The sequence below is a fragment of the Ovis canadensis genome, chromosome 24 (genome assembly GCF_042477335.2).
Source record: "Ovis canadensis isolate MfBH-ARS-UI-01 breed Bighorn chromosome 24, ARS-UI_OviCan_v2, whole genome shotgun sequence".
Classification (NCBI taxonomy): domain Eukaryota; kingdom Metazoa; phylum Chordata; class Mammalia; order Artiodactyla; family Bovidae; genus Ovis; species Ovis canadensis.
In genome coordinates, this window is record NC_091268.1 from 41,974,360 (window position 1) to 42,002,333 (window position 27,974).

At 45.5% G+C, this 27,974-nt stretch overlaps 2 protein-coding genes and 1 long non-coding RNA gene across 4 annotated transcripts in view; 1 reads left to right on the forward strand and 2 right to left on the reverse strand.

Moving 5' to 3' along the window:
- Nucleotides 1-1,364: 1,364 nt before the first annotated feature.
- Nucleotides 1,365-3,021, reverse strand: LOC138429408 (uncharacterized). Its single transcript, XR_011252790.1, has 2 exons — nucleotides 2,885-3,021; nucleotides 1,365-1,615 (listed from the first exon to the last, which is right to left on the reverse strand). It is a non-coding gene; the product is annotated as an uncharacterized lncRNA (long non-coding RNA).
- Nucleotides 3,022-3,288: 267 nt separating this feature from the next.
- The window catches only part of PRR14 (proline rich 14), a 39,948-nt gene continuing 15,262 nt past the window's right edge, over nucleotides 3,289-27,974 (forward strand). The window contains exon 1 of the mRNA XM_069570901.1: nucleotides 3,289-3,465. The gene's annotated coding sequence lies outside the window, so the exon portion shown is untranslated. The remainder of the gene's footprint in view (nucleotides 3,466-27,974) is intronic.
- ZNF689 (zinc finger protein 689) lies at nucleotides 16,595-22,500 on the reverse strand. 2 transcript variants are annotated; one of them, XM_069570907.1, is made up of 3 exons: nucleotides 21,726-22,500; nucleotides 21,402-21,515; nucleotides 16,595-19,506 (listed from the first exon to the last, which is right to left on the reverse strand). In XM_069570907.1, the coding sequence occupies exons 1-3, from the start codon at nucleotides 21,928-21,930 to the stop codon at nucleotides 18,323-18,325; spliced, it is 1,503 nt and encodes a 500-aa protein (XP_069427008.1). In that variant the 5' UTR covers nucleotides 21,931-22,500; the 3' UTR covers nucleotides 16,595-18,322. The 2 variants fall into 2 exon arrangements, with proteins under 2 accessions (XP_069427008.1, XP_069427009.1); XM_069570908.1 differs by lacking the exon at nucleotides 21,402-21,515 and having other exon boundaries at nucleotides 21,726-22,265.

Sequence of the window (27,974 nt, forward strand, 5' to 3'; positions counted from 1 at the left end):
TCTTACTATAAAATTCTTCAAACTCTAGAAATGTTGAAAATTTTTCACACTAAAATGTTGAGGAGGCAGCTCTGCTATTCATTCTTCAAATCATAAAGATATGCCTAGATGCCTTCACCTTTTATCTCAGACAACTCTGTGAAGTTGACATTGGTCTTATTTTGCTAGTGGAGCCAACTAAGGCTCAGAAATGTTGAGTAATCTACTTAAGGCAGGATGTCCCTGGACGTGGTTAAGAATTCATGCCTACCAGTGCAGGGGACCGTGGTTTGATCCCTGGTCTGAGAGGATTCCACAAGCTGTGGAGCAATGAAGCCCTCAAGCCACAACTGCTGAGTCCATGTGATGCAGCTACTGAAGCCCTTGCACCCTAGAATCCATGCTCCACAACAGAAGGAGCCACCGCAATGAGAAGCCCTCCCACTGCAACTAGAGAGTAGCCCCAGCTCTCCGCAACTAGAGAAAGCCCACATGCAGCAATGAAGACGCAGCGCAGCCAAGAATAAATAAAATGTTTTAAAAATACATGCTTAAGGCTACACAGCTAGTGGGGACTGAGTTGAACCTGAAATCCAGGTCTACCAATTCAGAAGAGGCTATGTGGCAAAGTAAAAGTAACCCTCAGTTCCCATTAATAATCATTTTTGGAAAACATATTCAGAGAAGTCTCTGGTCAAGAGATACCAATATTTGAGCCTCCAGCACCACTCCTTACATGCAGACATACTTAGTCCCACCAACCTTGTGTTTATTCTTTTAAGAGTTTCCTGTTCTAAAGTAGGGCTAGCAAATCTCAATGGGTCAGAAAGACCTCTCAACTGTTGACACATAAAAACATTATGGTAAAAATAAAGATGGAAGATAACTATGTCGTGATTTCAACTCTAATCACAAGTAATATACTCCTTAAAAAATTCCCCAGCATATTTCCAGCTGCAGTTCAGAAAGCAGAACACTCTGTAAGGGAGGAAATAACCCAGAAAGAAAAGCCAGTTAGGTGAATTAGTTTCCAAGTGTGAGTGGGAGCCTCAGAAAATGGGTTCAACTGCTGTATTTAAAATCGATAGACCTACTGTGGAGCACAGGGAACTCTCCTCCAGGTTATGTGGCAGCCTAGACGGGAGGGAAGTTTGGAGGAGAATGGATACACTTAGGGGCTTCCCAGGTGGTGCTAGTGGTAAAGAACCCACCTGCCAGTGCAGGAGATGTAAGAGACACCAGTTTGATCCCCTGGAAGAGGGCATGGAAACCCAATCCATTGAGAATCCCTTGGACAGAGGAACCTGGGGGTGGGGCTATGGTCCATAGGGTCGCAAAGAACCAGACACGACTGAAGCGACTTAGCAGGCACGCACGGATACATGTATATGTATGGCTGAGTCCCTTTACTGTCCATCTGAAACTATCACAACATTGTTAATCTGCTATGAAACTGAAAGTGTTGGTCGCTCAATTGTGTCCCACTCTTTGCGACCCCTTGGACTGCAGCCTGCCAGGCTACAATTCTCCAGGCAAGAATACTGGCGTAGCCATTCCCTTCTCCAGGCATCTTCTTGACCCAGGGATCGAACCTGGGTCTCCTGCTTTGCAGGCAGATTCTTTACCACCTGAGCCACTACAAAATAAAAAGTTAAAAGGAAATGAGTTCAGCCTTCATGCTGAACACTAAGAGCAGGTGGCTGAAGGTGCCCTCCTAAGAGATGGCAGCAATGCAGTCCCAAGAGTGCTGCTGCTAAGTTGCTTCAGTTGTGTCTGACAATGTGTGACCCCATAGACGGCAGCCCACCAGGCTCCCCCGTCCCTAGGATTCTCAAGGCAAGAACACTGGAGTGGGTTGCCATTTCCTTCTCCAATGCATGAAAGTGAAAAGTGAAAGTGAAGTCGAGTCAGACTCTTAGCGACCCCATGGACTGCAGCCTACCAGGCTCTTCCATCCAGGCAAGAGTACTGGAGTGGACTGCCACTGCTTTCTCCACCCAAGAGTGCTACTAGTCCTAATTTAGGTGTTCTCTTGGGCCATTGTGCTTCCCTGGATAGCTTCCGTGATATCAGGGCTTCCCTGATAGCTCAGTTGGTAAAGAATCTGCCTGCAATGCAGGAAACGCTGGTTCGATTCCTGGGTCGGGAAGATCCCCTGGAGAAGGGAAGGCTACCTATTCCAGTCCATAGGGTTGCAAAGAGTCGGACATGACTGAGCGACTTTCACTCACTTGGGCCACTGTATGGTGAGAAAGGAAGCTTTCTGGAGATGAGATTCAGGGAGACATGGAGGGGCTCTGGAGAAGGGAATGTGTGCAAAGGATCAGAGTAGGGGAGGCGTTTATCTTTCTCTCGTCTCTGCTAACAGCAGCTGAGATCTGGACCCTGAGCCGGCACCTCTCCTTCCACCAAGGGGTAGAATCCAGGTATGGGGTCTTAACTACCTCCTAGAAGGGTCCCTGTGGCTCAGCTGGTAAAGAATCTGCCTGCAATCCTGGAGATCTGGGTTCGATCCCTGCGTTAGGAAGATCCCCTGCAGAAGGAAACGGCTACCCAACGCACTCCAGTATTCTGGCCTGGAGAATTCCATGGCCTGTATAGTTGTCTATGGGGTCGCAAAGAGTCGGACACAACTGAGCGACTTTCACTTCACTTCAAAGGGAAACACTGGGCTCCCTTGAGAACCTGAGAGGCGAGCTGAGGACGCTTGCCCAGTGCCCCACACTTCCAACCCACTCGCCTCTGGGCACATCAGTCCTCCCCTCCCACAAAGTACTGCGTCCTCGCTGAGCCGCCCGTGCTGCAAGGACCGCGGCCAGGAGGCTGTAAGTCTCCAGCATCATGTCCAGGTTCATGGCCCTCTGGGCAGGCCGCAAAACATCCCCACTCCTCCGGGAATAAGTACCCGGCCACATCCGCCGAAGCTCCCGGCCCCTCGGTTGATTTCCTTCCTCCGCTGGGTCTCGGCCTCCCAGGGCACATCTGCCACTTTCAACGGGACCGGGGGCGGCACCACGGGAAACTTCTGTGCTTCGCAGAGAGGCTTCTGGGAAATGTGGAAATGCTGTTAGCTGTTTCCGCCCGGCCTCACAAAAAGGCCAGAAGGGCCCACAGGCCTGCCCTTAACTAGGATGGCGCCTCGCCGACGTCAACATCCGGGGTTTTTTCGATCTGTCCTCTACGTACAAGGAGGCTTAACCCTGGCTATAGATAACGTGCGTTGGTTGGACAGCGCGGGTCGCCGTGGGAAGGACTCGGATTAGACTTTCCGGGGCGGTTTGTTTAAAAGGCCGAGAGTACAGTAACGGCAGAGCTGAAGGTGGTCGGCATTGAAAGGCCGTGGGGTCGCTCTTGATCTGGCTTTTCTGGCATCTAAAGAGAGAGGTTCTGACGGAGTAAAGGTACTCCTTTCTGCTGCTCTCTTGAGATCTCCGGGAACTGGAGGTGTGTAAAAGCCCAAGGGCAAGATTGAGGCGGGTTCTGGAGGTAAGGGAGTGGAGGGAGGCTTATCCCAACGCTGTGGCGTGCTGCGATTCATGGGGTCGCAAAGAGTCGGACACGACTGAGCGACTGAACTGAACTGAACTGTGCCCTGGTACTCGGGCAGGACTGACTCCTTGGGCCGTGGAAATAGGTTCCTCAGGTATTTGATCTGGCCCATGCTCCAAGGTCTCAGACGTCTCCCCTTTTACAGACAATGAAACTAAGTGACGGGGCAAGTGACTGCTCAAGGGGCAGCAGAGCTCGATTCCAGAGTCCTTTTCTAGCCCTCGTTTAGGTTGAACTTAATTTCAGCCAAGTGCTTAGGATAGAGCCTTGCCCAAAGTAAGTACTCAATAAATAGGAGCTTGTAGTTGTTATTGTAATTATAACACTAACTGGACAGGCCTCGGTCTGAAAACCTGTGTTCAAATTACTGCTCATAAATGATTAATAACACTGGGGAATGAAGCAGACCATCTCTTAAAAATTTTGTTCAGTTTCATATCAAGCTGGTGGAGGACACACTGAAACTACAACCACATATAGAACCGCTACCTCTGAGAACTGACCTGAAGAGTAGCAGACAGATTTTCTACAACTAAGGGTATAAAGAAAAGGCCATATTAAGAAAGGTAGGAGGCGCAGAGTCCTGGTCTAGTGAGAACCACCCCCACATACTCCTGTGCGGCAACCCACAAACAGAGATATCACAACTGCAGAGGTACCCCTGAGGAGCAGGGGTCCAGGTCCCACATCAGGCTCCCCAGCCTGGGGGAACCTGCACTGGGAAGCTGAGCGCCCATAACAGCTGACTTTGAAAATCAGCAGGGTTCCCATCTCAAGGAGCCCAGGGGCTGTAGGAAAGGGAAGAGACTCCACTTTTAAAGGACTCACAAAGAAACTCACTTGCTCCAAAGTGCATCATAGAGGCAGCAGCTTGAAAAGTGCCTGGGCCATGCAAGAAAGAGAGTCATTGACTCATTGACTAATTTCAGGGTATGCACCAGAGGGGCAGAGGTCCAGTGGAACTTTAGGGATGGAAGTGCTGGCAGACAGCATTTGTTTTTACTTTCTTTCCACGTAGCTGGCATGGTACTGCTGAGCACCATTTCAGTCAGTCTCCATCAGCCTAACTAACACCACCTGCCCTGCCCCTGCTTTCCCCTGAGAACTCAAGAGGCCACCTATACACCAGCACCCCCTCCCCACAGCAGTTTCATCCAGAGCCCGTAGACATTTGGGCCAGGGACCAGCTTGACCTACTAAGGCCATCTGCAGCAGTCACAGCCAAGTCTGCCTGGGGACCAGTCTCACTCACCAACACAGCTGCAACAACTGCTGTCCATCCATCACAGGAGGTACACAGCCCACACAGGGGATACCCTGGGACACCTGGCTTTGTTGACCAGGGGAGATTGCACCACTGGACCCTATAGGACACCTCCTACATAAGGCCACTCTTTCAAGGCTGGGCAACAAAGCTGATATACGTAGAAAAAAACACAGAGTTAGGCAAAATGAAGGAACTACAAAATGTCTTTCAAAGAATATCTTTCAAATATGAGGATCTCTCAGAAAAACAACTGAATGAAGAGGAGATAAGAAACTTACCAGATAGAGGATTCAGAATAACAGTTGTAAAGATGTTCATCAGACTCAGTAGAAAACTGGATGAACTTGATGAGAGAATCACCAAAAGCCTAGGCGATTTGCAAGCCTCCTTCAGCAAAGGGCTAGAAACTATAAAAAAGAAAGATTTAGAACTTTTGAGTTCATTTACTGACACCAAAATACACTAGTGGAAACCAGCAGGAAGTCAGAGAAGGGAAAAAAACAGACCGGTGATCTGGGTGACAAGGGTAGTAAAAGTCACTCAATCAGAACACCAAAAAGGAAAAAGAATAAAACAAAAAAAAACGAGAATAGGGCCCATGAGGTGTCCCAGCTGCTCCGGCAGGGGAAGGAGCAGCCGTGGGCAGGCAGACCAGCTTCCAGACTCCTCTCCCCACTCCCAGCACGTGCCCACTCTGCTGCCAGGGTGCCCCAGAGGAAGGTCAACTCCTCATCAGGGGTGGGGAAGGAGGAGCCCAAGAGGCGACCTGGGAGGTTGTCAACTAAATCTACTCCTGCCAAAGTGGAAACAAAGCCAAAGAAGGCAACAGGAAAGGATGAATCTTCAGATACAAAAGGGAAAAAGGGAGCAAAGGGAAAACAGGTGGAAATGGCCACCCAAGAGACTAAAGGTTTACCTGCATCAAATGGAGAGACTGAAAACAAGGAAAGAAAGAAGTTACGTGTGATTAATATCACACACCCAAGTCTATCAGTGGTCCCTTCTCAAACAATCCAGAGGAATATTTTTATCAATTATTTTGTAAATGCAAAGTTTTTTAGTAGCTCTAGTAGTATCTTTAAGAAAGTAGAAATCCTACTTCATTTTTAAAGTGCAAGTACTTTTTTTATTGGAGCATAGTTGATTTACACTGTTGTGTTGGTTTCAGGTGCACAGCAAAGTGAATTAGGTGTACATATATCCAGTCTTTTTTAGATTCTTTCCTATATAGGCCTAAACCAGAGTACTGAGTGGCGTTTCCTGTACTATACTGTATACTGTGGAATTTATTTGATATATAGTATGTGTCTTTGTCAATCCCAGTTTATCCCTCCCTCCCTGCCCCCCCACCCCTAATCATAAGGTTGTTTTCTCCATCTGTGACTCTATTTCTGTTTTGTAAGTTGTTTTGTACCATTTTTTAAGATCCCACATATAAGTGACATCATATGATATTTGTCTTTCCTTGGCATTACTCAGTTTGACAATCTCTAGCTCCATCCATGTGGCTGCTATAAATACTTTTTATTTAAGAGTTGAGATTATTTGCTGGTTGGTTTTTTTTTTGTTTTCTGGTACAACCAGAAAATACTATTATATTGAATTTGGGAAGCATATTAAATGGCGATTTGGAATCAGCAGTGCATTTAATGTCTTAAACACTTTTTTTTTTTTTTTGGCTCTGACACGCAGCATGAAGGATCTTAGTTCCCTGACCAGTGATCAAACCCATGCCCCCTGCTTTGGGAGCATGGAGTTTTAGCCACTGGACTGCCAGGACAGTCTCATTGAACACTTTAAATTTCTTCTCTTTCCCTGTTGTTTTTGGGTAGAATTGTTTCCCAAAGCAAACCACTCCTTGATCTTGGCTCTCTGGTCAGAATTTTGTGCACTCTGTAACGTCTTGGGTCATGGTAGTCCAATTTTCCTAGTAACTTTGTTATTTGCTATGAACACTTGAAAACCTTGAGTATGTCTTGTATATAATACTAAATTGTGAATTAGTGGGACTTATGATGTAACAACATATCAACATTGGAAGATATTGGTAGGTGTATCCTGTTAAGTAATATTCTATTGTATGTATGCACCACATCTACTTTACCCAGCCCTCTGTCAGTGGACATTTAGGTTGCTTCCTCTGCCTCCATGTCTTAGCCTCCATTGTGCGTGTATCTTTTCAGATCATGTTTTTCTCTGGAGATATGCCCATGAGTGGGATTGCAGGGTCACATGGTAGTTCTGTTTTTAGTTTTTTAAGGACCCTCCATACTGTTCTCCATAATGGCTATACCAATGTACATTCCCACCAACAGTGTAGGAGGGTTTCCTTCTCTCCACACCCTCTCCAGTATTTATTGTTTGTGGCTTTTGTGATGATAGCCATTCTGGCTGATGTGAGGTGATAACCTCGTTGTAGTTTTGATTTTCATTTCTCTAATAATTAGCAATGTTGAGCATCTTTTCTTGTGCCTGTTGCCCATCTGTATGTAATCTTTGGAGAAATATCTACTGAGGTCTTCTGCCCATTTTTTGAGTGGGTTGTTCGTTTTAACTGTTAGATGTCATGAGATGTTTGTAAATTTTGGAGACTAATCCCTTATTAGTCATACAGGTGCTCGTAGTAGTCTTTTAGGATCCTTGGTATTTCTGTGGAGTCAGTTGTAACTTCTCCTTTTTCATTTCTAATTTCATTGATTTGAGTTCTCTCCCTTTTTTTTCTTGATGAGTCTGGCTAAAGGTTTATCAATTTTGTTTATCATTTCAGAGAAGCAGCTTTTAGTTTCATTGATCTTTGCAGTTGTTATCTTGGTCTCTATTTCATTTATTTCTGCTTTGATCTTTTTCTATTTCTTTCCTTCTACTAACTTTGAAAGTGAAGTCGCTCAGTCCTGTCCAACTCTTTGTGACCCCTTGGACTGTAGCCTACCATGCTCCTCCCTCCATGGGATTCTCCAGGCAAGAGTACTGGAGTGGATTGCCATTTCCTTCTCCAGGGGATCTTCCCGACCCAGGGATCGAACCCAAGCCTCCTGCATTTCAGGCAGACGCTTTAACCTCTGAGCCACCAGGGATTTTTTCTTCTTTCTCTAGTTGTTTTAGGTGTAAGGTTAGGTTGTTTATTTGAGATTTCTCTTTGTTTCTTGAAGTAAGGTTGTGTTGCTGTAAACCTTCCTCTTAGAACAGCTTGGGCTGCATTCCATAGGTTCTGGACCCCTGTACTTTAATTTTAATTTATCTCTAGGTCTTTTTTTAATTTCCTTTTTGATTTCTTCAGTGAAACCCATTGATTATTTAGTGGCATATTGATTAGCCACCATGTGCTTGTGTTTTAGAGTTTTTTTCTTGTAGTTTATATCTAATCTCATAGCATTGCAATCAGAAGAGATGCTTGGTCTAATTTCAATTTTCTTAAATTTGCCAGAGCTCGCCTTGTGGTGCACCATGTGGTCAGTCCTGGAGAAGGTTTCGTGTGCACTTGGGAAGAATGTGTAGTCTGCTGTTTTGGATGAAATGCTCTTTAAATGTCATTTAAGTCCAGCTCTTCTAAAATGTCACATAAGGCCTGTGTTTCCTTATTCATTTTTTGTCTGGATGATCTGTCCATTGGTGAAAGTGGGGTAGTCAAGTCCCCCACTATTATTCTGTTACTGTCGATTTCTCCCTTTATGGTTGTTAGTATTTGCCTTACACACTGAGGTGCTCCTTTATTGGGTGCGTGCGTGTGTGCTCAGTCGCTTTGATTGTGTTGGACTCTTTGCGATCCTGTTGACTGTGACCTGCCAGGCTCCTCTGTCCATGGGATTCTCCAGGTGAGAGTGCTGGAGTGAGTTATCATGCCCTCCTCCAGGGAATCTTCCTGACCCAGGGATCAAACCCTAATCTCCTGTGTCTCTTGCATTGGCAGGCAGGTTCTTTACCCACTAAGCCATGTGGGAAACCCATTCAGTTCAGTCACTCAGTCGTGTCCAATTCTGTGACCCCATGAACCGCATCACGCAAGGCCTCCCTGTCCATCACCAACCCTCGGAGTTTACCTAAACTCATGTCCATTGAGTTGGTGACGCCATCCAACCATCTCATTCTCTGTCGTCCCCTTCTCCTGCCTTCAGTCTTTCCCAGCATCAAGGTCTTTTCCAGTGAGTCAGCTCTTCGAATCAGGTGGCCAAAGTATTGGAGTTTCAGCTTCAACATCAGTCCTTCCAATGAACACTCAGGACTGATCTCCTTTAGGATGGACTAGCTGGATCTCCTTGCAGTCCCACGGACTCAAGAGTCTTCTCCAACACCACAGTTCAAAAGCATCAGTTCTTCAGTGCTCAGCTTTCTTTATGGTCCAACTCTCACATCCATACATGATTGCTGGAAAACCCATAGCTTTGACTAGATGGACCTTTGTTGGCAAAGTAATGTCTCTGCTTTTTAATATGTTGTCTAGGTTGGTCATAACTTTGCTTCCAAGGAGTAAGCGTCTTTTAATTTCATGGCTGCAATCACCATCTGCAGTGATTTTGGAGCCCCCCAAAATAAAGTCTGACACTGTTTCCACTGTTTACCCATCTATTTCCCATGAAGTAACAGGACCGGATGCCATGATCTTAGTTTTCTGAATGTTGAGCTTTAAGCCAACTTTTTCACTCTCCTCTTTCACTCTCATCCAGAGGCTCTTTAGTTCTTCTTTGCTTTCTGCCATAAGGGTGGTGTCATCTGCATATCTGAGGTTATTAATATTTCTCCCAGCAATTGTGATTCCAGCTTGTGCTTCCTCCAGCCCAGCGTTTCTCATGATGTACTCTGCATAGAAGTTAAATAAGCAGGGTGACAATATACAGCCTTGACATACTCCTTTTCTTATTTGGAACCAGTCTGTTGTTCCATGTCCAGTTCTAACTGTTGCTTCTTGACCTGCATACAGATTTCTCAAGAGGCAGGTCAGGTGGTCTGGTATGCCCATCTCTTTCAGAATTTTCCAGTTTATTGTGATCCACATAGTCAAAGGCTTTGGCATAGTCAATAAAGCAGAAATAGATGTTTTTCTGGAACTCTCTTGTTTTTTGATGAATCCAGCAGAAGTTGGCAATTTGATCTCTGGTTCCTCTGCCTTTTCTAAAACCAGCTTGAACATCTGGAAATTCATGGTTCATGTATTGCTGAAGCCTGGCTTGGAGAGTTTTGAACATTAATTTACTAGTGTGTGAGATGAGTGTAATTGTGCAGTAGTTTGAGCATTCTTGACATTGCCTTTCTTTGGGATTGGAATGAAAACTGACCTTTTCCAGGCCTATGGCCACTGCTGAGTTTTCCAAATTTGCTGGCATATTGAGTGCAGCACTTTCACAGCATCATCTTTCAGAATTTGAAGTAGCTCAACTGGAATGCCATCACCTCCACTAGCTTTGTTCGTAGTGATGCTTCCTAAGGCCCACTTGACTTCACATTCCAGGATGTCTGGCTCTAGGTGAGTGATCACACCATCGTGATTATCTAGGTCATGAAGATTTTTCTTTGTACAGTTCTTCTGTGTATTCTTGCCACCTCTTCTTAATATCGTCTGCTTTTGTTAGGTCCATACCATTTCTGTCCTTCATTGTGCCCATCTTTGCATGAAATGTTCCCTTGGTATCTCCAATTTTTCTGAAGAGATCTCTAGTCTTTCCCATTCTGTTGTTTTCCTCTATTTCTTTGCATTGGTCACTGAGGAAGGCTTTCTTATCTCTCCTTGCTATTCTTTGGAACTCTGCATTCAAATGGGTATATCTTTCCTTTTCTCTTTTGCTTTTCATTTCTATTCTTTTCTCAGCTATTTGTAAGGCCTCCTCAGACAGCCGTTTTGCATTTCTTTTTCTTGGGGATGGTCTTGATCCCTGTCTCCAATGCAATGTCACAAACCTCCATCCATAGCCGTGTTGGTGCATATATATTTATAATTGGATTTATATATATATATTTATAATTGGATTTATATATATATATTTATAATTGGATTGAACTCTTGATCGTTACATGTAGTGTCGTTATTCTTCTTGAAATCTTAAGAAATCTAAGTGATAAAAGCAATCCTATCTTTAAAATTAGTGCAAGAATGTTGTTCAAAATTTGATTAGGTTATATTTATCATTTTTGCAGTATCATTGGGTTGTATTTTTCATGGAACATAAGGATAGAAGGGGCCTTAATGGTTTTTTAGTGTAATTGTGCTTTTGCTTTGCTCTTTTACCGTTGTTGATGAGGTAGTGTTTTTCCCCTTGGTGGAGATAGTTTAGTACTTCAGTTACAGTATGTTGTGCTTGTAGTATGTTGTTTATATTATATATCATCAGTAAATGTATATGTGTAAGTACACTATGATAATAGGGTTTTACAGTTATGCATCTTGTCATTTATGGCAAATCATGTTCCAAGGTGACTCATTTGCTGCTGCTTCCTAGGTCAGGAACACTCTTACTGGTGATAGCATTTTTCTTGTGACAAAATGAGAGCAAGTCATTTTATGAGTTCAATGCATTAAATTCCATTCAGTGAACATTTTTTGCATAGTGGCAAATTTGGATGTGGCATTTCTTCTGTAAATGTCAAGGGTTAGATATTAGTAAACTCCCCTGGTAGGAAAATTTGTGTTAGAGAAACTTAAGAGTGGATAGAGTGTAGAGGGGGCTTCCCAGATAGCTCAGTTGGTAAAGAATCCACCTGCAATGCAGGAGACCCTGGTTCAATTCCTGGGTCGGGAAGATCCCCTGGAGAAGCGATAGGCTACCCACTCCAGTATTCCTGCCTGGAGAACCCCCACGGACAGAGGAGCCACGGGGTTGCAAAGAATCAGACACAACTGAGCGACTAAGCACATCCTGTAAGGAAAACTTTCCTCTAATTTCAAGCTGGAAAGTCACTGGAATAACTGTTCAGAAAATAATCACAACTAAATGATTTTTTTAGATTTTTAGTATGTACCTTAAGAATTGTGTACAAATTGAAACATCTGTGTATTGATCCTCAAAACAACCAGTAAAATCTCAATTATAGAAGAAACGGAAACAAAACAAAAATGAGGATAGTTTAAGGGACCATTGAGGGAACATCAAGCAGATGAACATTTGCATTAGAGAGGTCCCAGAAGGAGGAGAGAGAGAGAAAGGGACAGAAAACCTATTTGAAGAGATAACGGCTTAAAACTTCCCTAGTTTGGCAAAGAAACCAGACAACCAGGTCCAGAAAGCAGTGAGTCCCAAACATGATGTCCCCAAAGAGACCCACACCAAGCCACAGTTAAAATGTCAGAAGATCCCACATGCTTCATGGCCAAAAAACCAGAGTATAAACAACAGAGTTGGGCTTCTTGGTGGCTCAGTGTAAAGAGTCCGCCTTCCAATGCGAGAGTCACGGGTTTGGTCCCTGGGCCAGGAAGATCCCACATACCTTGGAGCAACTAAGCCCACAACTATTCAGCTTGTGCTCCAGAGCCTGAGAGCTGCAACTACTGGAGCCCGCGTGCCCTGAAACCTGTGCTCTGCAACAAGGAAGGCCACTCCAGTGAGACAGCTGAGCACAGCAACTAGAGAGTGGCCGCTATACTCCACAGCTAGAGAAATCCCACAGAGCATGGAAGACCCAGCATAGCCCCCTGCCCCCCCCCGCCCACGAAAGAATCGTGATAGAGGGTTGTCTTTTGTTTCTAGAGTGCTGACAGATTGATTCCTGTTTTAAGTGCTGGATACTCAGATGTATTCAGTTTGTGAAAACTGAGCTGTACACTTGTGATATGTGAACTTATTTGTATGTGTATTATGCTTCAGTTTTTCACCAAAAAAATCTCTTCTCTAGTGTTTTTCCCATCCCTTGAGGCAACTTCTATAACCGGTTTCTTGTGTCCTTCTTGAGTTATTTTAAGCATATAAAAGCTTACATCTTTTTTTTTCCCCACAAGTACCATATGAATCACACTTCACTGCTTTTTTTGCCCCTTTCACTTTATATCTCTTTTGAATTGCTCAATTTCAGCACATATAGTTCTGCTTTTTTTAATGGGTCTGGGAGCATCCTCCTAGCTCTGAATTCAAAAATTGGAGGTTTAAAAGAGAAGCAGTTCTCAAAGATATCATGCTGAATGACAGAAGCCTTAGACAAAAGAACACATGTTCTGTGATACCAGCTATATGAAGTTTTATATAATGGAAAATGAATGTATGGTCGGGACAAAATTACAACAGTAGTTGTCTCTGGTGGGGTATGGTTGGGATTGACTAAGTAAGGGCCTGAGGGAAATTTCTAGGATGATGATAATGTTCTGTATCTTGACAGGGGGTTGGGTTAGACAGATGGGTGCATTTGTCAATACTCAGCAAAATACACTTAAAATTTGTGCATTTTATGTAGGTTTGACTCAAAAATATGTAAAACAGATACTGAGCTCTAGTTGACGACATGCATGCTGAAATGTTTAGGGGCGAAGTGTACTGATGATGACAGTGTCTTTGAAATGCATCAGAAAATAAAATGGACTGGTAAAAAGATGGGTAGTTATGTGATAAAGAATAGTAAAGAATAGAATAGTAAAATGCTAATGGGTAGAAAATAGTTGATGAGTATATGGGTGTTCACTGAAAAATTCTAAAAGTAAAATGTTGGGAGGAAAAGAGAAAGAGAAGCAAGCTGGGTATTGTCTGGACAAAACATGATTAACCATTTTAAAGTGTACAATCAGGTAGCATTTAGTGTGTTCACAATGTTGTATAACCACCGCCTCTCTAGTTTCAAAGTTTCATCACCATTGACTTTGATTCAGGGTTACATTTATTCCTAAGTATTCTTTTTATGCTATTGTAAATGGAGTTGTTTTCTTATCTTTTTAGATTGTTCATTGCAACTGATTTTTGTGCGTTGATTTTGTATCTTGAAACTTTGCTGAATTCATTTATTAGCTCTTAGTGTGTGTAATCTTTAGGTTTTCTAGATATAAGATCATGTTGTCAGTGAATAGAGATAATTTTACTTCTTCCTTCCTAATTTGAATACCTATTTCTTCTTCTTGCCTACTTGCTTTGCCTGGAACCTCTAATATAATATTTATTAGAAGTGGCAAAAGCAGACATTGTTCCTAATTTTAGGGGAAAAACTTTTAATCTTTCACCACTGAGTATGTTATTAGCTATGGGTTTTTCATGTATGGTTTTTATCATAGTGAGTTTCCTTCTGTTTCTTGTTCATTAAGTGTTTTTATTGTGCAAAGATGTGGAATTTTGTCATGCTTTTATTGCATTAATTGAGATGATCTGGGGTTTTTTTCTTTCATTCTATTAAGGTGACATATCACATTGATTTTTTGTCTGTTGACGCATTCTCAAATTCCGGGAATAAATCCCACTTGGTCATGGTATATAAACCTTTTTTTAATGTACTGCTTTGGTTTGCTCATATTTTGTTCAAGATTTCTATGTCAATATTCACAAAGGATATTTGTAATTTTTTTGTAGTGTCTTTGCCTGTCTTTGTTATCAGTGTAAAAGTTTTCAAAATATATGCTGGATGCAAATTCCATTTCAGATCTGTGATTTGCAAATACTTTCTCCCAGTCTATGATGGATTTTCAGTCTCTTCAAGGTGTCATTTGAAGCACAAAGTGGTTTTTAAAATTTTGGGTTTTTTTGGCTGTGCTGCATGGCTTACGGGATCTTAGTCCCCCAACCAGTGATTGAACCCAGGCCACAGCAGTGAAACCACTAAAGTCCTAACCACTGGACTACCAGGAAACTCCCCCCAAATTTTGATTTTGATGATCAGTTAATCAGTTTTTTCTTTTATCACTTGTGCTTTTGGTGTCATAGCTTAGTATCCATTTCCTAATCCAGAATCACAAACATACTTATGTTTCCTTTGAAGTTTTATAGCTTTTACATTTAGTTCTGGGGTTCATTTTGAGTTAATTTTTGTATATGATTAGAGGTCCAACTTCTTTCTTATGATGTCCCAAGACCATTTGTTGAAAAGATTGAGACTTGAATTGTCTTGGCACCTTTGTTGAAAATCAATTAATCATAACTATTAGGGTTAACTTCTGGAAGAACATTTTCTCTTATTTAATAAAATTTCTCTCATTTGGACCTCTTAAGAATTAGAACCCTGAAAATTCTAGTTACTTTCCTTCTCCCATGCCCAGCCATCCTGGTAAATGGGTGCAGGTATATTTGGTAAAGAGTAGGAAGACAGCATGTCTTTGCCAATGTAACAAGGTCCTTCATCACGGGGACCCAACCTCCTATCAAAAGGCTCCAGCTCTGGAATTGACACAAATCTGAGAATTTGTTGAAGACAGGGCCTTGCAGTTTTGCATACTCAACAAGATGTGTTGCAACATGAGAGTCCCAAGGAGGAGCATTTCCTAACACTGGCTTTATGGAGTTCTTTTAAGAACTACAGACAGGAATGTATATAAAGTGCTTAACACAGTACACAGCACATCATAGATGCTCAACAAAGTGGCTAGAATACTATTGCAGTGGGCCAAAGAACAAACAGAGCAGATACAGTGAATGTAGACTACTGTTTCAAGAAATTTAGCTGAAAATAGGAGATTAGGACAGAGGCCAAGGGAAATTTACTGTTTTTAAAGACAGATTTTAGCATGTTTATAGGTTGGTATGTGTTTCAGAAGAGAGACTCTGAAACTAGGACTTCCTGGTGGTCCAAGGGTCAAGACTCCATTCCCAGTGTAGAGGCCCCAGGTTCAACCCCTGGTCAGGGAACTAGAGCCTGGATGCACAACTAAAACCTGGTATAGCCAAATAAATAATGAAATTTTTTTTTTAAGGTATGTTTGTACCTTTAAAAAAAAAAAAAACAAGACTCTGAAACTATAAAACTTAGAGAATAATAGATGGAGCAAAGTCCATGAGGGGGCAGAAGTAGAGGAAATCCAGGCATACCTGTACTGGGAAGCACTGTATGAGGGGCCTCCCCTGACAGCAAGTAGGAACAAGTGATCACACAGAGCTTTTGGAGTGACAGTATAGTGGAATGTTAAGCGAGTTCTTATTTGACACCCTGTTTTCTTAGTGAAAGAGAAGGCAGTCAGTGGTTTGGGACCTATGAAAGACAGTGATGTTGAAAGTTCAGCTGAGGATAAAGTGGAAAGGCTGGCTCCTCTCAGCAGCATTGTAATTATCTTCCTTCATAGCCCACACATAGGCATACAGATGGGAGACAGACCTATAATGGCGTTGTAGATTAGTTCATTCTTTTGGTCACAAGTAACAGACTCTTAACTATCAGAAGCAGAAGAGAGAATCACTTGGAAGAATACTGGGACCAACAACTGACTACAGGGACTTCCCTGATGGTCCAGTGATTAAGAATCCAAGCTTCCACTGCAAGGGTCATGGGTTCGTTTCCTGGTCAGGGAACTAAGATCCCGCAAGCTATATGGCACAGCCAAAAACAAAAACTCTCCCACTGGCTAGATCAACCAGCTCAAGTTGGGATCCTGGGACTGATGAGGTAAACCTAAGAACTTGTCTCATCTCAGCCCTCTACAGACCACATACTGGGAGTGCCTACCAACAGCTCTGAAATTTTATGAGTTACAATTGAGGTCCAAAGAAATTTCTAAAATTCCTAGGAAAGGAAATAGTTGGGTTAGCCTGGTGATGAAAGTAGGGAAAATAATCAGTTCTACAACAGAAGGTGAGGCAGAATTCTAGTAGGTCTCTGCTAGGCAAGGGCAAGGTTTCTATTAGAACTATAAAAATGTCTCCTCAGTCAAGGAACTAGATTTATAGTTTATAAACAATAATTTCACAAGGAACATAGTCACTGATCAGACATTTTAATGAATCCCAATCTGATATGACCTCTGCTTTGGGGTAGCCCATCAATCCAAGAAGAAACAGTTAAAATGCAACTTGCTAAAAACCAGAACAGAGGTAATTACAAACACTCTGCCCCAGCCACAGACCCTTAGGGCTGACGGCAGAAGAAATGAGGGAAGAAGCAATGGATAGGAGGATGAAAGACTCCAAGGGTTGGACTATACATCATGTTTGGAAATTCCAATTTGGTGCAGCTCCCCAAGGCCACGTGGTAGGCCTTGTTTAATTAATTCAGTAAAGCTTTACTGAGCACCTACTTAGGGATGGGTGCCATGAAGGCAAATCAAAGGTTAAAACATGTTGCTGCTGCCATATGGAGCTTCTGTGAGGGAGGCAGGCATGAACACAACTTGATGACTAGACTTCTGCTTCATATTCAATTATCTAACTTTCTAACTTTGCTGAATGGCCTCGCCTCATTTCATGAAAGATGCTGACAGAGGAATCAACAGAAGGTTCTATACTAGTGTTTCCTTATTCTCATGAGAATCAGGGAGGAGTGAAACCCTATTCCCAAGAAATTCAAATCCACCAGATAAAGTACAAGCTGGTCCTGGTTTTACTTCTTGCTGCTAGACCACAGCTCCCCCACCCTGCTTTTCCTTAGTATCAGTCTCCCAAAGCTCACCTGTGCTTATGTCCCAGACCTACCTTGAACCAAACTTCCAAACGCAGGGTGCAGAAGACTTAAGCATGTGGTTTAAAAAAACAGCTTAGATATATATAGGTGTCTGCAACCCAATAAAGCCCTGGTACACTGTCACCACCTCCAATCCAGTACAATCTAGACCTCTTCAAACAAGTCCAGACCAAGGAGGTATAGTGCACACTATGATGCTGACTTATTTTGTATGACTCTTTTAAAAAGACATCGAAAAACCAGGACCTGCCTGGGGAGAGATCACGTGTGGGAACTGAAAGCCTGTCTTTTAGGAATGATTGACCAAATTAATGCTATTTAACCTGAAAACAAGGCCTGGCGTGCTGCGATTCATGGGGTTGCAAAGAGTCAGACACGACTGAGCAACTGAACTGAACCTGAAAACATGGAAACATATCTGTGATTAAGTTTTCTGAAGGGCTGCTGCGTAGATCAAGTTTTAAACATATTCTGGGCAAGGCTTCCAGGGAAGGAGAATGTAGTACGTAAGGGCCTTCTAAAGGTCAGAGCTATGCCACAGTGAAAGGACCCGCCTTGTGAGGTAGTGAGCTGCATTAAGGGAGGTTTTAAAGGGCAGATCACTTGGCAGGAATACTGTCAAAAGGGGGCTAAACCAAGTTTGTTTTAAACCTAGCAGGGAAGAAGAGGCAGAGGAGAGGGAAGATCTTGTACCCCATGAATGGGATCCTCCTGACTACATGCACAAACTAGAAAACACAGCCCCTAAATGAGATGGGGAGAACCTTTAGCCTGATACCCCACACAGAGCAAGTCCTTTAGGACAGGGCAGGTTGGAAAATTTTTACCGCATAATGTCCCCTCTCCTTACTGAGGCTGTCTGTTCTAGATACATGTATTAAGGCAGCCAGCATGGTAGAATACACTAAACTTCAGCTCTGTATAGCAACAGGGTTTAGTTCTGACTCTTGATCTGTATGATCAGGGGTCTCCTTCCCTTTTCTGGGCCCCCTCCATGAAGTGAAATGAACTTACACAGTCCCTCCCCTTCTAAAGGGCCTGGCCTTTCTGGCTAGGCGCCCCTATGGCAGATCTAGGGCCACAGTTCTGGACGCTGGGGCTACACTTGTGGACCGCCAGAGACCACCTCTGGCGGAAGCAGCGGCCACACTCCAGGCAGGGGAAGGGCTTCTCCCCCGTGTGCAGGAGCTGATGCTGAGCCAAGTGGCTCCACTGGGCAAAGCGCTTGGAGCACAGGTCGCAGGCGTAGGGCCGCTCGCCCGAGTGGACGCGCCGGTGACTGGCCAGCAGTGAGGGGTAGGCGAATCGGCGACCACAGTCATCACACGCGTGCAGCTTCTCCTTCTCCTTCGTGTGCGTGCTGCGGTGGATGGCGAGGGAGCCGCTCCGTCGGAAGGCGCGGCCGCAGTCCGGGCAGGGGTACGGCTTCTCTCCCGTGTGCAAGAGCTGGTGCTGGAGCAGTGTGCTGCGCTGGGAGAAGCGAGCTTCGCAGTGCTCGCAGGCGTAGGGACGTTCCCCGGAGTGCACCCGCTGGTGACTGACCAGGCGAGAGGAGGACGAGAAGCGCCGCTCGCAGTCCGGGCACGGGTAGGGCTTCTCACCCGTGTGGATGCGCTGGTGGATGACCAGGGCAGTGCGCTGGCGGAAGCGCCGGTTGCATTCCAGGCAGGGGTAGGGCTTCTCTCCGGTGTGTGTACGCTGGTGGATGGCGAGCAGGGAGGGGTAGGCGAAGCGACGCCCGCAGCTCGGGCACTGGTGGGGTTTTTCACCCGTGTGCGTGGTCCGGTGATTGGCCAAGGACCGACTCCTCCGGAAGCAGCGGCCGCAGTCAGGACAGTGGTAGGGCTTCTCACCTGTGTGGATGACCTGGTGCTGGGAGAGGTTCTTGCGCTGGGAGAACCGCTTGCCACACTGGTCACAAACGTAGGGACATTCCCCAGAGTGTGCCCGCCGATGACTGACCAGCAGGGATGGGTAGGAAAAGCGGCGCCCACAGTCCGGGCAAGGGTAAGGCTTTTTCAGATTCTGGGCACACTTGTGGCTCTGCAGGGCTGGGTGATCGGGAAAGGTACAACCACAGTCAGGGCAGATGGGACTTCCTGAGGTCTGCCGGGGAATCAGGCGGGGTTTGCTGGGCCGCCGACCACGCTTCCCCTTTCGGGGAGCTTCCTTAGGTGGGAATACTTCCTTCTCTTCATTCTTCTTTCTGGTTTCTACAGGGACACAAAGGAGAAATTAACAAATACTGGGCTTCTACTCTTTCCTATTAGTGTTACAGGTTATAAAACAGACTCAACACCATCTTCAAGGAGTGTTAGTGACACAGACAACCAACCAAGTGAGACATACCACTCCAGAATATGGAGGGTACTACCAAAGCCCCTAATCCAGCTTGGAGAAGTCAGGGAAGGTTTCTTGGAAAGATTAACCTGACTATAAAAACTAAAAAATTTTTGAAGAGGTTAAATTTAAGGCAGGAAATGAAAACAAATGAGGTATGATCTGGCAGTAACTAGGTCATAAGGCCCTCTAAGTCCATGCTTCTCAAATTTTATTGTGATCCTAATCATTTGGAGCATTTAATGAAACACATTAGGGCTTCGCAGGTGACGCAGTGGTAAAGCTGCCTATTAATGCAGGAAACTCAGGAGATGAGGGTTCAATTCCCAGGTTGGGAAGAACCCTTTAGAGGAGGAAATGGCAACCGAATCCAGTATTCTTGTCTGGAGGATCCCATGGACAGAGTAGCTTTGCGAGCTACAGTCCATGGAGTCGCAGAGTTGGACACGACCCAGTGACTGGGCATGCAGGTATGAAACAGACTGTGGGGCCCTACTCCCAGTTTGGGATTCAGCAGGTCTAAGGTGGGGCCTGGGATTCTGCATTTTCCAATACACTCCCAAGTGATGCTGCTGCTGGTTGTCTGAGACCACACTCTGGGAACCAAACCTAAATATACAGCCAAATCAACTGGGGCTATTGAAAATATACACACACACATACACACACATCTATATGAGTAAATGAATAGTTCTGGGATAGGGTCCAGAAATGTGTATTTTCACCAAATTCCCCAACTGACTTACATATAACTGCCAACCATTTGACAACTGCCTTGGCAAAAACTGAAAAGTTTTAAGCAAGGAAGTATGTCAAAACTTAGAAAAATCCCTGCTCTTAGAGAACCTGGCAAAGAAACTCCAGTTACCTGAATGGCCTTAATCAGAGCCTTACTTCATCCTGAGGGCTAAAGATTCCTGCACTGATCAGGGTCACTTGGCCAGAAGGGCAAAAAGAAGCCAGCGCACGCCAGACCACTCTTCCCTCATCCTTTCAATCCAAACCTGGAAAACTCAAGAGGTATAGGTACTCTCAGTGTTAGCTGCTCAGTCCTGTCTGACCTTGCGACTCCATGAACCACAGTCCACCAGGCTCTTCTGTCCACTGAATTCTCCAAGCAAAAATACTGGAGTGGGGTGCCATGCCCTTCTCAAGGGAATTTTCCTGACCCAGGGATTGAACCTGGGTCTCCTGCATTGCAGGCAGATTCTTTACCTTCAGAGCTTCCAGGGAAGCCCTATAGGCTGTCTTAGAGCCCAATTTAAAACAGGCTGGAGGCAGAGTCCTGGGAAGGAGGCAAGAGGGTGTTGGAAGTAGAGGTTTAGTTGCTCAGTCATGTCTGATTCTTTGGGACCCCATGGACTGTTGCCGACCAGGCTCCTCTGTCCATAGGATTCTCCAGGCAAGAATACTGGAATGGAGAGCCATTTCCTTCTCCAGGTGATCTTCCTGACCCAGGGATCCAACCAGGGTCTCCTGCATTGGCAGATGGATTCTTTACCACTGAGCCACCTGGGAAGCCCCAAGAGGATGGTAACTCTTATTAAAAGTTCACTGATCCATTTACACAACAGACAACTGCATGTGGTCAGTTTAGAAATTGACAACAGGGATTGGACACCATCACAGAGAAAAAAACTCTGAAGTTCTGAAAATAAATACAGTAAATGGAGCATTCCAGCTTGGGTCATAGCTACCCCTCGGCACCGGAAAACTCTGGACTGAGTCATTAGAGGCTGCAAGCCCTCCAGAGGCATTTTCCACTCACTTCTTTGGACTGCTACCCCTTTTGGGCACTCCTGTGGATCCAGGGCAGCCGTTTCCCAATCATCAGTATTTCGTTCCAACCAGGAGATGAGGGCTGGTTTGGGACCTGCGCAGCCTGAGGGAAGGAGAACCAGTCAGGCCCAGCTCATACACAATCCTGGGTAGACTGATCTACCCGGTGGCATCATCTGCCCAGCTCCCGTCCTCCTCCCCTGACACGACGGGGTCGCAGGCCAGGACCCTGGACCTCTAGACTCCCTGCTTCCTCCCACCCCCAGCTCCTCCATCCCTTCGGGCCGCGGAAGCAGACTGGGCCGGGCCTCACCGAGCGCGCCCAGGTGGCCGTAGGTCTCCTGCATCACGTCCCGGTATAGGGCCCTCTGCGCGGGCCGCAGACACCCCCATTCCTCCCGGGAGAAGTACAAGGCCACGTCCCCGAACTTCACCGCCCTCGGTCTCCTTCCCCTTCTCCGGCCGGGTCTGGCCTCTCCTGGTCCCCGCACAGGAAGCGGAGGCGAAGGCCGCGCCATTGGACCCGAGAAGCCGGCACCACAGCCTTGCCCGTCCCAGCGTCGGCCCCTGGGCGCTGGAGGGGCCGGGGATTTGGGAGCCCCCGCCGGACCCGTGCGGAGCGTGCCGGGGAGGCCCGGCGGGAACCGGAATCAGCCGCCTGCGGGGCTAACGGAAACCTTTCGCTGTTATTCAGGAAACTCCTGCCCGAACTTGGGTGAAAGGCACCGGAAGATGCCTTCGGGGAAAATGGCGGCGCCGCTACTGCACCGCCTTTGCCTGAAACACAGGCAGTTTCCAGCTATCGATTTTATTGACCGGAGCGCCATGCCAGCTGCCTAACCTCTTTGCCCTCAAGTGTGATGGCGCTGCGATTGGGCTTCACGCCCTTTTTTCCCCCGTTCCACGCGCTCATTGGGCAGCGGCCGAAGATCGAGCATTCTGATTGGATGATGCCGAAAGCGGCCTGTTTGAACGAAGCCAAGGGAAGCGTAAGGGCAGATAAGCTGGACCCTCGGGTCGGGTGACTGCCAGGAGTCTTGAGGCGGAAAGGGGCGAACCCGTCGGGGTCAGGAACGGTACCCTGTTCCCTAGAGGTGCAGCCCAACCGAGGCAGGGAAGGATTTCAGCGACGGAGCCACTCTGGCCAACCGGGGCCCGCAATTTCCCTGGGTTGTCTTTCCTGGCTTTCTCTTCTGATAGTGGGTTAGTTCCTTATTGCCCTTTGGGGAAGGGAATTAATATTAGTGTTTCCTGTACGCAGGTACCTCGCCCAACATATTACACATTTCAACATTTATTTTTTGCTACTTCTGTGTGAAGTGATGCTTATCATCCTGGTTCTACCGATGAGGAAAAAGTCAGAGGGTACTTGCTAGTAAGCAGAAGGAACAAAGATTTTGTGGTACTGAAGAAAAACGCACCAGCCTGAAACTTGCGAGTTGAGTTTTATTCAGGGACCTTAACTGAGGACTATATTCTCTCCGATAGCTCTGAGGAACTGCTCCGAGGAAGGAGCCAGTATATATAGCAGATTTTGTTGGAAATAATATTTCCACAAAAAATATGTGTTGGAAATAATAAAAAGATTTTTGCTGATCACAAAAAACCCCGACATTTCAAATTAGTGATATTGTACTTTTCTCTGTTGGAAGAGCATCGGGACGTGTTGAAAATGTTCTTTAGATATGCAACTTATTGTAACTATAGCCCAGTATCTAAGGAATAGAATGTTTCCTGTATTTTTCCGTCTTGAATTCACCTCAGGGTGCCCATTAGGACAGGGACAGGGGGACTTGGCGGTTTTAGTGGCTGATGGCGGGCAACATTTGCGGTTTATTCATTCATTAATTCATTATTCATTTATTCATGCCAACATTATGGCATGAATAGCAGGATATCTTCCCTCTCCATAGGGCCCCGCCCTCTTGGTGTGCGGGGGTACCCCCCTAGGCTTGTGAGATCTCAGTTCCCCCATGAGGAATTGAACCCTAGCCACAGAAGCGAGAGCCTGGAATCCTAACCCCTTGGCCACAGGGAACTCTCATACAGGGCCTACCCCACCCCCCATACAGGGGCCCCTCTTGGTCATAAATTCAAGTTAGGTTTAAGAGGCATTTCATAATCAATTTGTCCCATGGCACCAGGAATTTTCATTTCTAGGTCAGAGGAGGATTTTATTGATCAGCCACCCAATGTGCTATTTTTGGACTAGGACCAGGAAATGTTTTCCCCTGTTGCTTCTTCATACCTAGAGTAACACTGTTAGAATTATTTAATATAGAGTTATATATATGATCAATTGCCTCAAGACATTTAGCCACCATTAATTCTGTTGGAGGCCTGGTTATACATTAGGTAATGCAAGAAGTGAAGTCGCTCAGTCGTGTCTGACTCTTTGCGACCCCATGGACTGTAGCCCACCAGGCTCCTCCATCCATGGGATTCTCCAGGCAAGAACACTGGAGTGGGTTGCCATTTCCTTCTCCAGGGGATCTTCCTGATCCAGGGATCGAACCCAGATCTCCTGCAATGCAGGCAGACACTTTAACCTCTGAGCCACCAGGGAAGCTGGTTATACATTAGGTAATGCAAGAGGCAACAATCTTATAAAATAAATAGGCTGTAAGTAATACAGCTAGTAATATTAATAAGATTATAGTACAGCAGAGAGACACAGGGCTTCCCTTGTGGCTCTGTCAGGAAAGAATCTGCCTGCAATGAGGGAGACCTGGGTTCGATCCCGGGGTTGGGAAGATCCGCTTGAAGAGGGCATGGCAACCCACTCCAATATTCTTGCCTGGAGAATCCCCATGGACAGAGGAACCTGATGGGCTGCAGTCCATGGGGTTGCAAAGAGTCGAACATGACTAAGTGACTAAGCACAGCACAGCAGAGAGACACAGAGCATACATAATTTGAAAACAACAAAAAGAGAACAAATTTCAATGATTAGTATAGCTGTGATTTGGTTATAAGAAGCCATCAAGTCCAGAGGTGAACTAGCTATGCTCAGTCGTTCAGTGTGTCCAACTCTTGTGACCCCATGGACTGTAGCCTGACAGGCTCCTCTGTTCATGGAATTCTCCAAGCAGAAATACTGGAGTGGGTTGCCATTTCCTATTCCATGGGATCTTCCCGACCCAGGAATCAAGCCCCCATCTTGTGCATCTCCTGCACTGGCAGGCAGATTCTTAACCACTGTGCCACCAAAAATAGTATAGCTGTTCCTCTGAAATTGAAAAATATAATTTATTACCCAGCAACTCCTCTTTGAGTATATACTCCAAAGAAGTCAAAGCAGGGTCTTAAGGAGATATTTATGCACACACGTGTTTATAGCAGCATTATCCACAATAGTCAAGAGGTGGTAGCAACCCAAGTATCTGTGGACCAATGAATGGATAATGAAAATGTGGTGTTTACAAACAATGGAATATTAACCAGTCAAAAAATTAAGAAATTCTGCAACATGCTACAACTGAGATGAAACTTGAGGACATTATACTAAGTGAAATAAACCAGTCATAAAATGATAAATACTGTATGGCTGCACTTATATGAAGTATCTAAAGTAGCCAGTTTCATAGAAACAAAGTAGCATGGTGGTTGGGTGATTATCATGGGCTGAGGAGAGAGGAATAGGAAGGTGTTTTTTTTTCTTTTTTTTTTTCCCTCTTGTTTTCTTTTTTGTTGTTATTCTAGTGGGGTTATAGAAAGGATTATATACCATGATTGGATGGGAGTTAGCCCAGGGGTGCAAGATTGGCATGACATCTGAAAATTAATTCATGTAATACATCATGTGTCAATAAAGACAAAACCACAGAATCATCTTAACAGATGTGCAAAAAGAATTTGACAAAATCTTTTACATTTCCTTTACATGCAGTGTCCAGAAAAGGCACATCTACAGAGACCGAAAGCAGATTAGGGTTGCCAGGAGCTGAGGGAGGAGAGAATGAGGAGTGATAGCTGAGGAGTTTCTTTCTGGGGTTATGAAAATGTGCTTAGTTGATTGTGGTGATGGTTTCATAACTCTAAATATACTAAAAAAAAAAAACAAAAAAACACCCCACACCATTGAATTGTACAGTTTAAACGGGTGAATTATATGGTGTGTGAATAATATCTCAATAAAGCCGTTAAAAAACAAAACTATGTCTTGCCTGGAGAATCCCAGGGACGGGGGAGCCTGGTGGGCTGCCCTCTCTGGGGTAGCACAGAGTTGGACACGACTGAAGCGACTTAGCAGTAGCAGCAGCAGTCATAGACATAGCAAGATGATCGTGGTAAATAATTATAAAAGGCTTCGTAGACACTCTAGGACAGCCCCTCCCCAAGCTTCAGCTCACTACGCCCCCTGTTCCTCGGGCATTTTGCCCGGTTTGAGTAATCCGCTTCTGCGGCTCCCGTCTAAGAACTCGCTTAATTAGGTACTCCGTGAATAGACGAATAAAGGGAGACCACGAAAGGCCCTCACAGAGTGCCCCCAGGTGGCCATAGGTCTCTACATCACTTTCGGTAAAGAGCCTTCTGCGCCTCAGATTTCACTTCTCCAAGAATACTCGGCCGCGGCGGTAAAGCTAAACAGCTCACAGCCTCCTTGGCGGGATCCAGGCTCTGGGCTTCAACTGCGGAACGGTGCTGGTGCGGCGGGCTTGAATTCTTCCAGTCCCCAAGTCCTGGATGCCCCAATCCAAGGGCCACTCTCTTTTCCGAGCCAAGGAGCACTGCCCTGCTAGACCCGGCGTCTGAGTCGGCCCGGATCTGGCTACACGTTGGGGCCAAGCTGCGGCCAAAACAGAGGAATCATAGCGTCGTGGGTCACTCTAGGACTCAACAGTGAACAAAGGCATCGGAAAATGCCCTAAGAGAATATGGCGGCGACTGCCTTCACAACCATCATTCAAATACAGTCGGAAGCTAGTCATTCGTTTCCTTCAGATGATCTTATCAAATAAGAGCCAGCTCCAAATATTTAGCTCCAGCTCTTAATACTCCTAACCCATTGGTGCTTGCGGAGATTAGCTTGAGGACGTGTCTTCTGACAATGCCCAGTGATTGGACTGTTTACATCACTGAAATAACGAAGTCCACGCTGATTGGCCTCCTGGGCCAGACTCCAGGACGCTGTTGCTAGGTAACGCCTGACAGAGGGCCAGGTTCGCAGGTCTGCAGCAGGAGTCCCCAGGAGGTTACTAATGCAGGGAGCCCAAACTGATCAGCGCCCTCTGGGAGATTCTACGTCGACTCTTTCTGTTCTGCTGACCCCCAAGGCCTCAGAGAGTGCGTCCTGACAGCAAAATGAACTGGGTTCCTGTCCTGAGATATGCCGGTTTTATGGAACTGAGCACCTTTGTGGAATTTCTACATTGTTCCAGGTGCAAAACAGTCTTCTCATTGGAATCATCTAACTCTGAGCAACGCTCCATGTGAGGTCAGGGAGTGTGGTCCCTGTTAAAGACTCTTTGCAACCCCAAGGACTGTAGCCTGCCAGGCCCCTCTGTCCATGGGATTTTCCAGGCACGAGTACTGGAGTGGGTTGCCATTTCCTTCTCCAGGGGATCTTTCCAACCCAGGGGTCGAACCCAGGTCTCCCGCATTGCAGGTGGACGCTTTACCGTCTGAGCCACCACGGAAGCCCTATTTAAGAATAAGATTTTTTTAAAAAAAGAACATTGAGACTGGGTGACTGGTACGCAGGTCTATCTGGCTCCAAGTCCAGTGCTCTTTCTGACCTAATCACTAGGGCTTTTCCTTCTGAGACATCTTGGCCCCGAGACTGTCCATTTCTTGACAGTCTTGTCATAAAGTCCCTGACAGACTAGCTGGACTTCAGTGACTTACAGAAGAGCCCCCTTCCCTTTTCTCCACCGCTCTGACAGCTGAGTGGGCAAAGTCAGAATTTAACCTGAGCATCTAATAACTATAGTGAAACAAGAAAAACAACCCACACCGTGTGCCAGCAGCTGTGCGGTTTGGTGGTTTAGTCGCCAAGTTGTGTCCGACTCTTGCGACCCCATGGACTTTCCGAATGGGGGCGCTCAAGCGCAGTCGAGTTAGAACCTCTTTACTGTAACATTTGTGTGTGCTATGTCGCTTCAGTTGTGTCTGACTCTTTGCGACCCCATGGACTATATAGCCCACCAGGCTCCTCTATCCATAGGATTCTCCAGGCAAGAATAATAGAGTGGGTTGCCATTTCCTTCTCCAGGGGATTTTCCCGACCCAGGGATTAAACCTACGCTTCAGGCGGCTCCTGCCTTGCAGGCAGATTCTCTACCGCTGAGGCACCAGGGAAGCCCAACACTGCTAAATTAAGGAACAGCAATAGAATCCAATGTATCTGATTTTGAAGCCCATGTATCCTAACCATTCTGCTGTACAGCTACTCCTGGCACAGCAATTTCTCAAAAATATTGAAATAATGGGGAAAAAATTTGTTTGCTTTCCCCTTTTACTGGCTACTGGGCTACATTTTCATCACCTGTCCACCTAGGACAAATTCATGCCAACCAGGTTGTTGTCCTACTGTTCTGCTAAAGGAATTCTCTCCAAGTCC